At 42.9% G+C, this 12,844-nt stretch overlaps 1 protein-coding gene across 1 annotated transcript; it reads right to left on the reverse strand.

Moving 5' to 3' along the window:
* Positions 1-9,620: 9,620 nt before the first annotated feature.
* LOC135405203 (endogenous retrovirus group 3 member 1 Env polyprotein-like) lies at positions 9,621-12,019 on the reverse strand. The gene has a single exon (XM_064639888.1). It carries the CDS (start codon positions 11,895-11,897, stop codon positions 10,011-10,013), a length of 1,887 nt encoding a protein of 628 aa, XP_064495958.1. The 5' UTR covers positions 11,898-12,019; the 3' UTR covers positions 9,621-10,010.
* Between the last annotated feature and the right edge of the window lie 825 nt (positions 12,020-12,844).

Here is a 12,844-nt window from a genome sequence, read left to right on the forward strand (position 1 = left end):
GTTACGTGACTGAGCACACATGGTGTCCAAGCTTGGTTCATCCATCTTTGGATGATATGCAGTTATCAAGCAGGAAATATACAGTTTAGGGGCACCTTGAATTACCTTTTTCCACATTGGTTGTGTGCAGGGAACATTCTCGGGAACTTGGATGTCATAATAATCTGGATCAGAGTAGATGATCTCCAGCATGGCCAATTCCCGTAGGTATTGGATGCCTTCTTCCACAGTCCTCCACCTTCTTGAAGAACTCTTCAGGGACTCCTTAAATGAGTATTTCACTCTCACTGTGTGGAGGATTTGGAGCCAAAGACTGGACGCCATTTTCTCCCTTCCCATTTCTTGCTCTATCACAGGGTCTCGGGCAATGGAACCCAATTGTCGTGCTTCATCACCTTCAATTACGTGACTATCAGCTCCCTTGTCCCAGCATCGCACCAACCAGGTGAGGACTTCTTCACCAGGCAAGCGCATATAATCTCTCCGTAAATCTCGCATTATTTCTTGTCCATCTCTCCCACATAGAATCTTTTCCACCTCCCTCTTTATTCTTCCGCTCCTACGTGGAACTGCTCCCACCTCCTCCCTGTATCTCTCACGTGGAGATGGGGACTGGGCATGCCATGGGGATAAGCTTCTATGTCGTTCATGGTGTGGAGATGGACTTCTACGCCATTCATGCTGCGGAGATGGACTTCTATGCCATTTTCACGCTGTGGGGATGGACTCCTACGTCGTTCACGATACCCAGAGGGTAGAGGTAGTGAGTAGTCTTTCAAGTGCTGAGATAAGGGCCTCCTCCAATCATCCACACCTCCAAGAGAAGATTGCGTCTGGAGGGGTAGGAATAATTCTCCCTCAGGTTGAGGGGGATGCTTTGGTCCCTTCTTTGCATCTTTTGTAACACTGAATGTGTAGTCAGGATATAAATCATCAAGTGAAAATATACCACAGGCCGTTTGTACTGTTGCCTTCTTTTCCCTCGATACTGCTCTACTTTCCTTTGGACGCGCCCCTAGTTCTTTTGGGCGTGTTCCTTCTCTTGCAACTGTTTCTTCCTCCCTGGCAGCTGCTTCTTCTCTTGCAATCGCTCCTTCCTCAGTCACAGCCACTTCTTCCTCTCTCGCAGTCGAGCCTTCGTCCATTGCTGTCGCTCCTTCGTCCATTGCTGTCGCTCCTTCGTCCATTGGTGCCGCTCCTTCATCCATTGCTGCCGCTCCTTCGTCTATTGCTGCTGCTCCTTCGTCCATTGCTGCCGCTCCTTCGTCTACTACTTCCTGCGTGGATTGGATAGGTTCTTCTGCTCCTTCTTCTTCTTCTCCTCTTTCTTCTTCTTCTGTGCGTTCCGGTTGTGGAGATGGGTCTGTAAGTTCCTTGATCTCCCTTACCCACGTCTTCTCCTTCTTAATAGGGGCAACAATGACTTTCCGGTTCTTAACCTGAGTCCCAGTTCCAGTGGTCTTAGTAGAAACAGCATTGACTTTAATTTCTGTTTGGACCCCAACTTCTGTGGACCTAATAGGGACATCACTGATTTCAGGTGGCGTGGTTTGGGTTTCTGTGTCGACCTTAACCTTTTGAAGGTGGTCTATGGCAGCTCGATAAGCATTAGCCAGGCCCCAGCACAAAGTGGAGAATTGCATATTCGGATCTTTGTAGGAAAAGCACCCTTCTGCCAAACAGCGGGCCATCTCACCAGAATCAAACATTTGTTCTGGTGTGAACTCCCAATTAATGGGGGGTGACCCACGTCCTACTAATTTACCGAAATCTACCCAAGCTCCATGCCACCCGGGGAGTGGCCTGTCCGCAGCCCTTTCCAAAGTTCCAGCAAGTCCCTTTGAGGCGTGATCTTTCCTACAAGAGGGAAAGCAATACAACACCATTCTTCAAAGTTTAAGGAGCACTTCCAGTACCTTTATCAATGACAGTCCTGTTGCAACAAAATTTAGATAATAATTAGAGCCAATGGTAACCATGGGGATCTCCTTTACCAAACCTTTGATGTTGAAATTAAAGAATGAAAGCAATTCATTCCGTCCATCCTCTAGGTCTGGACGTCCCCCTGTAGGGTAGCCTAAAACAGGTATAAAGATGGTTAGAATTGCAAGAAAAATTAATGAAATGGCCATTGTTGTTGTTATTATTTCTTCTTGTTCTTAAAACAACCCTTTGTTTATATAAACAAAGTTTTCTTGGCTGCTTTCCCAGACTCTGGCAGTGTTCCCAGACCTGTTCCCAAAACAATAGATTGGTTTGCAAAATAACACCGAGCTTGGCTGTCTTCCTGGAAAATGTTTATCAAAACAAGCCAAACTTAACCAAAATATCCCACTTCTGACACCAAAAATGTTGTGCAAGTTTATATACAGCCCCTCTGCAAACAACTTTTCAAGTGGTAAGTGAGGATACCATACTGGTATTAAGGCATGGTGGCAGCCACTCTTGAACAGAGTTGTGGTGGGGGGAAACAGTTTTCTCCCTGAAGTTATAAAATGGTAAAACCCCAGGGGGTGGTGAGCCTTGAGGTTTTACCCAATGAGCGCTTTTGCAAAATATAAACATATCACAAGCAGACCGGAAGAGAAGGAGTAGTTGTAGTTGTTGTAGGGGAAGTAGCCATGTTGTAGGGCCACGAGGAGAAGGGGCAGGAGCCTCTTGGGGGCTCTGGCCCCCCCAGCCCCTGGCTGGGGTCATAGAAACTCGGAAACAGTGTTAGACTGGACTGAGGTCTGTGACTGAGAAGCTGGAAGTTTTTTTTCTCCACCATGAGCAGCAGAAGCGGCAGCAAAACCAACACTGGATGGAGAAACGGTGGCAGAGAGTCAGAAGAGATAAGGAGCAGCAAACAGCATGCAGCCAAGGAAGACACAGAGTTGTTTGAGAGAAAAAGAGAGCCAGCAACAGAGAGAGCAGAACTAAACTCTCTAGAGAGAGTTTGGGTAAGAACTGAACCAAAGACCCCAAACTCCTTGGAGACCCCTCCTAGAGGAGGATGATGAACTTTTAATCTTGGAGTGCTACAGCACTGCAGAAAGGAGCTGAAAAGCTCAGAGAAAGAATGTGGAGGGGGTGACCTTGGCCCCCTCGCTGCCTTGAGACAGAGCACAGAGCTCTGCAAAGGGGACTTGAATGCCCTGAAGATACGGACCATCACAAAGACCCCTGCACTTCGTTGATATGACCGTGGTGAGACGACCTTGTCCGGGTGAACATAGCCCACGGAAGAGAAGACCCTCACTTGGAGATGATGGGCCACGAGGGCTTGGATACCCCCTCATGTGTACTGGCAGAGATCCAGCTACATCTGCTGCATGAGAAGAAGAGATGCCTGCTGCCTTAGAGACACTGCTGCTCTGAGAGCGGAAAGGATCTTTTCCTTCTTCCCTCCTGGACTTTTATTTGGAGGGGAGAAGAGATTTGATCCATTGTAAATACTGTTTATGTCATGGTAGAGATAGTTAAGATTGTATATAATGTATTGTAGTATTTATTTTGTACAGTCATTGTAATATATAATCCCTTCCCCCCATTTTGAGTCTCGTGTGGTGTCTGGAAAACCATCTCACACTGGGTTGAGATGTGGGGGGGGGCTTGGACTAGGGAATTGGATTTTGGAGCTCTCAAACCATGACAAATAGAAAATACCCCATGGAAGGGGAGTGACCTAATGCAGATCATCCCTGGTATACTCTATTGGATTTTATTCAGCGTATTAAGGAGGAAGGAATGAAGACTGCTGTTTTTCTTGGGGAGGCAGACACCATGCTGCAGAATGCATTATCAGCTCCTATTCGAAATAGGATTATTAAGACTGCTCCAAATGCATATGATGCCTAAAGATTTTTAGCTTTTTGTATATTTTAGTGTAGCTGTAGTTTTCTTTCACTTTAGACAGTTACTTTCTCACAGTATTCTACCACATTCCTAAGCTTCAGTTTAACCGTCTTTTCAAGGGAATAGGTTTTAGCAAGGACATTCTGTTGGGACGTGCACCTGGACCAGAATAACAAGACATATGGTAGACAAAACAAGATAGAAGGCCGGGACCCTCGGAGAGGCTCCAGTGGGGCAGTTCTGAGGGTGGTACCAGGGTAAAAAGGGGTTTTCGGGTTGGTTGTCCCCACTAGATAAAATAATTAGTTAAAGTCTAAGAATTCTGTATGTAAGTGTGCACCTTTGTGCTCCATGCACCAGAAGGCCTTCAATTAAGAGCTGCTCTCTATCTTATCTGTACTAATATTGCCTGGTGAGGGTTTTTTTCTCCCATTTTAGGCATCACATATAAAAGTGACTTTACTGATAAATGAAACAGGAAACCCATAGGAGAAGTCATAGAAAAAATCCAGGAGGTAGGAGATTTGGGGGAATGGGGACACAAACAAAGTGGGAGAGGTGATAACAGGGATGGTGAGGTAAAAGATAATCAAATCTCTTAAAAGGAAATGTTTGCTGCCTTCTTCAAAGATGGGATAGCCTGAGATAAGATTGATGGGCTCCCCACTAATGAGACATGGAGATTATACAAGCAGCATGGGTTGAATAAACCTGTTAAAAAAGTAAAGAATTCAAGCTCAGGCCAAAAAGGATGACATGATATAAGGAGCAATTCGACCTTCTGCTCCCCCCCATGAACCCCAACAGGACAGTACATTTACCAATGGAGGGCTGTTACAACCTGCTCCAGAAAGGGGGGGGGTAACACAGGTTCTTATTAATAAATCCCTTGGGGTGGATTAGAATGAAACGCCACTGAATAATTGGTGTTTGAAAAGATATATATGTAGGGTTTATTTTAGAACAATTTTGTTTCAAAGGTAAACAGGTATGTTGCCATTTTGGTTGTTATCATCTATATCATCTATAGCAATATGGTATAAAGATAACCTTTAGGAAAATGCATAAGGGAGTGAAAGGGAAAAACAGGATAAGGGTAAGGGAGAGTAAGGAAAAGATGAAAGTGGAAAAATGTATAAAGTCACCGCCCATGGGGTCCAGCGATGAAACTTGGTAGTTGCAGCTTCCATGTCTGTCAGTTGAAGTGGTGGTCTTGATCCATTGGGGAGGGGGGAGGGAAGCCCACACACTCAAAGAAGTTATGAGTTATTATATCCATGGATAGTGTCATGGGCCATGCCACGAGCCTCCAACATCTCCTGGGCCTGCGCAGAGTTCCTGTGAAGGGCATGGTAAAAGGGTTTTTCCTGCCTTTCAGGATTGGCAGGGGGATGGGCTTTGATGGACCCACAGTCACCTCTTCCCAGCCTGCAAAAGTCCCCTGGCAATCCTAGAATGCGTAAATCATTAACTGTTTCAGTCTCTGACAAGGGCCCCCCATTGGTGAGTCAACAGTTTCAGGGGACAAAAGGGGATGGGATCAGTATGCCGATCTCTATCCGTGGCCAGATGTTAAAATGTTGCAACAACTGAAAGAACTAAAAACAAAATGAGATGAAGGCCAAGCTCCAGCTCAAGGATGGGTGAGAAAAGACCATTGTCCTCATGTGGAGCTTCAAATTTATTGGAAAAATAGATCTTTTCAAACAGTTAAGGCCCTTGTTGATACTGCAGAGGAGGCCTCTTTAATTTATGGTAACCCTAAAAAGTTTAAAGCACAAAAAATTTTGATTACAGGATTAGGTGGCAAACAAATTGAAGTGATACAAACAAAAACTGAGATGAAAATTGGCAATCTGCCAAAGTAAACTTATCCAGTGATGATTGTTCCTGTCCCTGAATATATAATTGGAATTGATATTTTAAAAGGTTTGACTTTACCTGATGGTGACTATCAATTTGGAACCAGGGGATATATATCATCTCAGACAGTTTTAGTTGGGGAAGCTAAATACCTCCGGTACAAATTCTACCTGCCACCAAAGTAATAACAATGAAACAATATCGTATAACGGGAGGACATGAAGAAATTTCACAGACCATTACAGATTAGATATCAACAACCACTGCATTTAATAATTCTATTTGGCCTGTTAAAAAGAGTGATGGAATGGGGCAAATGACAGTAGACTATAGGGAGCTTAACAAATATACCCCACTGCTAACAGCTACACTGCCAGATACTGTCACTTTAATTGAAAAAATATAGTGACACCCTGGAACTTGGTATGCAGTAATTGACTTAGCTAATGCTTTCTTTACAGTACCCATTGCTGAGGAACATTGGGATCAGTTAGCTTTTACTTGGCAAGGTAGGTAGTATACATTTACCTGCTTATGTCAAGGGTGGGTCCGTAGTCCCACCCACTGCCATTAAATCGTGGCAGAACACCTGGATGAATTGTCCTTGCCAGAGATGGTACAAGTGATACATTATATTGATGATATAATGATTCAGGGAGAAATCGAGCAGGAAGTACAAGAACAATTAGAATTAATATTGCAGCATATGAAAAGTAAGGGATGGGAAGTTAATCCAAACAAAATTCAAGAACCTGCCCAAACTGTAAAATTTTTAGGAATTCAGTGGCATTGTGGTCACTGAAAAGTATTGCCTAGGGCTATATATAAAATTTTAGATTTTGTCACCCCACAAAGCAAGGTGGAAGCCCAGCGGTTTATTGATTTATTCAGCTATTGGTGACAACATATTCCTCATTTGGGGCAAATACTTGCCCCATTATATGCAGAATTATATGCCATATATGTGGCAATTAAACAAGAAGAATTAAGGCAATGTTATGTTTTTACGGATTCATGATCAGTTGCCAATGGTTTGGCTACTTGGCTCCCAACTTTGGCCAAACATGATTGGAAAATTTATTCCAAAGAAGTATGGGGAAAGGAATTGTGGCAAGATATTTGGGCATTCATGCAACAAACTTGAGTCACAGTGTTTCACGTAGATGCCCACTGTGGAGCCAACACCTTGGAACGATGGTACAATTCTGTTGCAGATGGACAAGCCAAAATCTCCCAAGTCAAGGTAGAAGATCCTCATCATGAGCAACAGATGGGTTTGGCCAAATGGGCACACCAGAAATGCCATCATCTTGGAGAAAAAGCCATTTACAGGTGGGTCCAAGACCGTGGGATTGTTATAAATTTGGACATTATTAAAATGGTGATAGCCCTTTTTCCCGTCTGCCAACATGTACAACAAAAACAATGCTGCATATAGTATGAGGACAATAAAGTTAGGGAAAATAACTGGGGCAAATTTGGCAAATGGGTTATATAGATCCTTTGCCAGCCCATCGGGGTTGTCAATATGTGTGCACAGCCATTGACACATACTCTGGATATTTAATAGCGCATCCATGTAGATGAGCAACCCAAGATGGTACAATTAAGACACTGGAATTGATTGTTTTATATAATGGAATTCCCTTGCAAATTCAGAGTGACAACGGTTCACACTTTAAAAATCAGAAAGTATAACAGTTTGCTGATATGAACAACATAGAGTGGAAATTTCATATACCATATTATCCACAAGGCCTGATTAATTGAACAAATGAATGGTTTACTTAAGGAACATTTAAGGAAACTGGGGGGGGAGATAAACATGTGGAGAGACCATTTATCTGAAGCACTACAGATATTGATCAATAGACCCATTGGGGAATTGGAAACCCCTCTGAGGTGGATGACTACTCCTAATTTGTAAATAAAACCATTAACAGTAGCAGAAACCCTCACATACTGGGAAATAAAGGAGGGAGTTTTAGCACCTGTATTAGGGAGAGTTGGGAAAGATACTGAAACTGAAACCATAACACCGTTGAAAGCTCAACAAAAACTGATATTTATTACCAAGAGGTGGCCAACAAAACAAACAAACCCGAGAGAGAAGGAAAATAAGCCTTCAGTACAACTCCCTAGTCACCCAGGTGTTGCTTATGAAGTTATCTCACAGACCCAGAATGCCTAAAATTACCCATAGCAGAAGCTGCATTCTCGGAAAGTCGGCAGGCTTACAAATTAGTTTGCATCCCCGCAAAAAGGCAACGTTGTCCTTTGATGTGAAGCTTGCTCCCTTTTCATCCAACATGAGCTATCTGTTTTTTATACAATTAACTGATGACATCTACCTGGGCAGGTGTGGTCAGCACCACCCAGCTAGAGGCCTTCGGTCCCTCTCTTCGTTATGCAAGTAATATCTCTTCTGCACATGCGTGGCTACTCTGGAATTTCCCCTGTGCCTGCGTGCTGCACCTGGGAGGGTCTTTCCCAAATGAGTCTAGGGGTTTACTTCATCACCCTCTTCTTCACTTTCTCCTTCAAGCGCCCTTGAAAGGCGATGAGCCAATCATAAGACAGCAATTAATTTCAGTTTATACAAGATGCTTGCTTCAAGGACAAAGTTCTCGTTTATCAGTGCTTGTTTTCTCATAATTTGGCAGGAAAAGAACAAAGTTTTACAAGTGGCTGGGCCAAACACAGACCACAGCATCAACATCTAATTAAGCCCTGATACATTACCTTATCGAGTAACTCCAGATACCACAGCATTAGATTTGTAAGCATTTGCAAATGTATAAACTGAACACCTGAAACATCTGTGTCATTGATACTGGTATTGGAATATATATTCCATCAGGATATTTTGGTTTGATAGCCTCAAGGTCCAGTTTAGCAATTAAAGGCATTCAGATACTCCAGGGCATCGACTCAGATTATTAAGGGGAAATTAAGGTGATTTTGTTAAATGGTGGAGATCAACATTTTAATTCAGCCACAAGACTGGATTGCCCAAATTTAATTTTGCCCATATTGAAAACTCAAGTAAATAAGGGGGAAGCTCCACAAATAACTACAATTCAAGGGAACTGAGGATTTGGATTTACTAACCAATTGAATAGTGGAGCTAAAGTTTGGGTCCAAAAACCCAATGGTTGTCCCAAGCCAGCTGAAGTCAGTGCTACTGGAACACATACTATGGTATTAGTGATTAAATCTGGACAAGAGAAATGGGAATATGTTCCTGCCAATAAATGTTATTTGAGGAAATGATATTGTCATGTTTTAGTTTTATACTTTACAGAAACTATGGATCCTAGCCATCCTCATATGTCTTATGGTCCCTTTGGGCGATGCTAATACCCCAGGAAGTTACCTGAAAAAGGTAAATGGGTCGGATGACTTTGTTCAACTTCGATGGAGATGGAAAAGCAGCACCAAAACATGACAACAGGACAACTTTACCTGTGAAGCAAATCAACCTTGCCCAGTCAATCTTACTTTCTCCCTGGGGTGACTTTATGGAAAGGCCAGGATATGTCCGGCTCATTATATGGGCAGCTGTTCATGCAACCTCAATCAGATCAAGATCTAGTAATTATATTAAATGATAGCTCTGGCACTCCGGGGGCGGGACCCCCAGCTGAGGAGGCTTCCCGTGCCACATGGTCGGGACCCCCAGGCTGCCGGGAGCGTCCCCGCGCTCCAGGGGCGGGACCCCCAGCTGAGGGGGCTTCCCGTATGTGAAAAACAGAGACCCAGTCGGGCAATTTCCAATCAGAATTTATTATACGATAAAAGCAAATTCAGCGCTGGGTGATCAGGGAAGGGGTCCAACAACTCCCAACGCCTGTCACACCCAAAGAAGATAGTTGTTCTACATTTATTCCCAGCTACTTCATGAATATTCATTATACATAAGCATAAACATTACACATGGTTAAGTCAGACATTCAGCAGATGTTTTTTTAACACGAATGTTATCTATAAGCATCCATAATATATTGTCAAATCAGACACTCTGCAGATGTTTGCTTGCTATCTATACAAAGTTATAAATTTCAAGAAAGGTCCTATTATCTATCTAACTAAACAAACTATACAAAGTTATAAATTTCAAGAAAGGTCCTATTATCTATCTAACTAAAATTGTCTCACTATAAATCCTACACAAGGTAAAAGGGAGGTAACTTGTTTTATCTCTTTATAGGGGCCCAATTAAGTTTTACGACTTGTTTTTCTTTTCTCTCCAGGTCATATTGACCCTTCACTGTTTCCTCTTAATCAACTCAAATTATTTTCTCAGTTTATCACAATCCCTCCTCTCTTTCTATAAAATTATTAATTCGAGTTTTTTGCTCTAATCTGGACAATATTAATTTGACATTTTCTTCGTCCCAAGAAGGTGGAGTTCTGGTGACTAACAGTACCTTGGCACTTTGAGCCGTCTTTGGATCTATCGGCATTGTTGATATTTGCATTCCTTGTACTACAGAAACTATCAATCTAATGAAACAAGGGATTAAACATGGTAAAAATATTATACTGGCCAACGCGCATAATAGAAAGAATCCTACTTTCTTCCACCAAGCTGTTCCTAACAAGTTATCCCACCATTTGCTGTCAAGCATGGAGTTCCATTTTTGTACAGGTACATGAGTCAGTTTTCTGATATCCTTTGCAATATCCATAACTGCCTGTCTATTATCATCAATTTGTAAGCAACAATCCGAAGTGTTAAATTTACCACACACCCCCCCTTCCTCAGCTAACAGATAATCTAAGGCGAGCCTATTCTGGTACACAGCCACTCGGGTTTTTGATTGCTGACTTGTGATTAGATCCAGAGTTTGAACTGTCTTATTGGCTACTATTTCCATGACTGCCTGGAGGCGGATAATCCTATTTAGCATGTATATGGGGGTTCGATAACCCCAGGACCCATCTTGGGCCCAAGTAGCTGGTCCGTAAGTAGCAATGATTCGTTCAGGAGGCCATTCATCATCGTACCACTTTTGCGTTCCCCCAATGTCTTCCCTTTTTTCTCGGCGTATGGTTCCATAATCATCATACAAAGGTACACCTAAACTCATACCTTTTTCAGGGGGCAGCAAGAAGAACCCTGGTTGGATTATACCTAGTGTACAGACTCCTCTCCAGTCTTTAGGGAGCTGTGTATATGCTCGCTTTCCACATATCCAAAATAATCCTTCCGGAGCTACCCATTCTAAATCAGTACTACTTGCTTGGTCCCAATATATTTTTAATTCTTTTATGCTCTCAAAAGGGTTTTTCACATCTGTGTCATTACACCACCAACTTTGAGCTTCATCATGCCAAGTACAATCTGCAGTCATATTGTCAGTCCAATATCCTAACGGTTTCTTTGGCCACCAGTATTCTCCTGTGGTATTTATTATTTTCACTGATAGGCATGGGGACTCTCCTACTTTAGTTTTATATGTTTCCCTACCTCTCCGTTCAATGCATTCTTGCCCAATTACGTCAGAAATTAGAATCCAACCTTGGGGCCTAGATTCTGATGCTTTCTGGGAGTGATTCCATTTTAAAATTTCCCATGGGGTGAGACCAGTACCTTTCCAGGGCCACTCTTCTGTCATCAAAGGTCCACTACAAATCCAGCACTTAGGTAAATTCAGGGTTTGAATAATATGTTCCATTAGATCAATATATAGATTAGTTCCATAACCCGGGAGTTGCCAATCCTCTCCTAGTTTGTCTTTCAATTTCTGGTACAAGTCACCTATGTTGGAAGGCTTTCCTTGTGTGGTTTCTTTCAATGTAGTTTGCACCCTCTGTTTTATTATTTCCTCCCTTTTCATGTCCTGCATTCCACCACCGTCAGAAGTGTCCCAATGGTCTTCTTGAGTGAAACAAATCCATTCCTCTCCCTTAGGACAGCTAAGTCCCAGCCTGGTTCCCCCTTTTCCTAAATTTTTTGCTACCCATATTTGCCGAGAATCCGTGTTGCAAGTGTTCAGTTGTCCAGAGTCATAGCAGACTTTGTTGACAAATGAGTGGTAGCTTAAGCTTTGAATCATACGACCTTTGTATCGTGTAATTTGGTAGCATTTTGCACACTCGTCAGACAGGGCATGAGCCCAAAAGCAGCAGAGTATCCAAAAGGGTCCAGCATAACTTAAGCCTCCACGGCCCATGCCCAAACGGGGTTGCATCCTGTGGCTGGCTGTCAGTGGCAGGTTCAGAGGTTAACCTGGTCTTGCCCCTTTTAGATTTTCTAATTTAATTAAGGCCCAGTTTTCCTTTTCCAAGTTAAGGTTCGCTTTATCTCACAACAACGGATTCTGTCAACGAAATTATTCCCACTAATTAGTCAATATAAATTGTTAGCCATTGTGACATTCTTTACATGGGGTCTATAAAGTTAAAGTCATCCAGCGGGCAGTCAATTTGGGCTGTTTCTTCAGAGAATTTCTTCGCACTGTATCTTAATGCTGCATACCAGTCAGTTTCAAATATTTCCCAATTTACTGGTAATAACAATTCCCACCCACAGAACAACTTATTTATCTGTACTGACTCCAATTGGGGTTGATCTCCTTGTGTGTCACGACACTCAGGGCAATGTATATGTCGGTTAAAGCCCACACAGGACTATTTACGGTGACAGTGCCTACACTGACACTCTACCCAACCATCATGCTGAGCCCACAGATGTTTTATACAGCGTATGCGATCTGGTGGTGGCGGTCCAGGAGTTAGGGGATCTTCTTTTTCAAGGTCACAAGCTAACACAAGGATTGGGTTAACTAAACGATTAGTAAAATATGCACCTGCCCCTCCACTCTGCCAGGGGATGGCTCCTTCTTTCCAAGAAACAAACCGCTGTCTCCTTAGAATTTGTCCTGGGACTAACTGAAACCAAGATCTCAGGCTAGGTTTTATACAGAAACTTTCAGGAAATACCTCTCGGGCCTTTAAGTCTCTTTGTTCTGGGGATAACTCATTCCAGCCTTCGATATGTTTTCTCCATTCAGGTGATGAATTCATAAAGGTCTTTTTTGGAGTTTAAGTCGTAGGTCCCCAGGCACTGACGACACAGTCCACTCTTTCAGGGGTGATGGAGCAACAGGTCCCTTCACTCTGGTCACGTGTGTCCACC

Source organism: Pseudopipra pipra, chromosome W, assembly GCF_036250125.1.
Source record: "Pseudopipra pipra isolate bDixPip1 chromosome W, bDixPip1.hap1, whole genome shotgun sequence".
Lineage (NCBI taxonomy): Eukaryota > Metazoa > Chordata > Aves > Passeriformes > Pipridae > Pseudopipra > Pseudopipra pipra.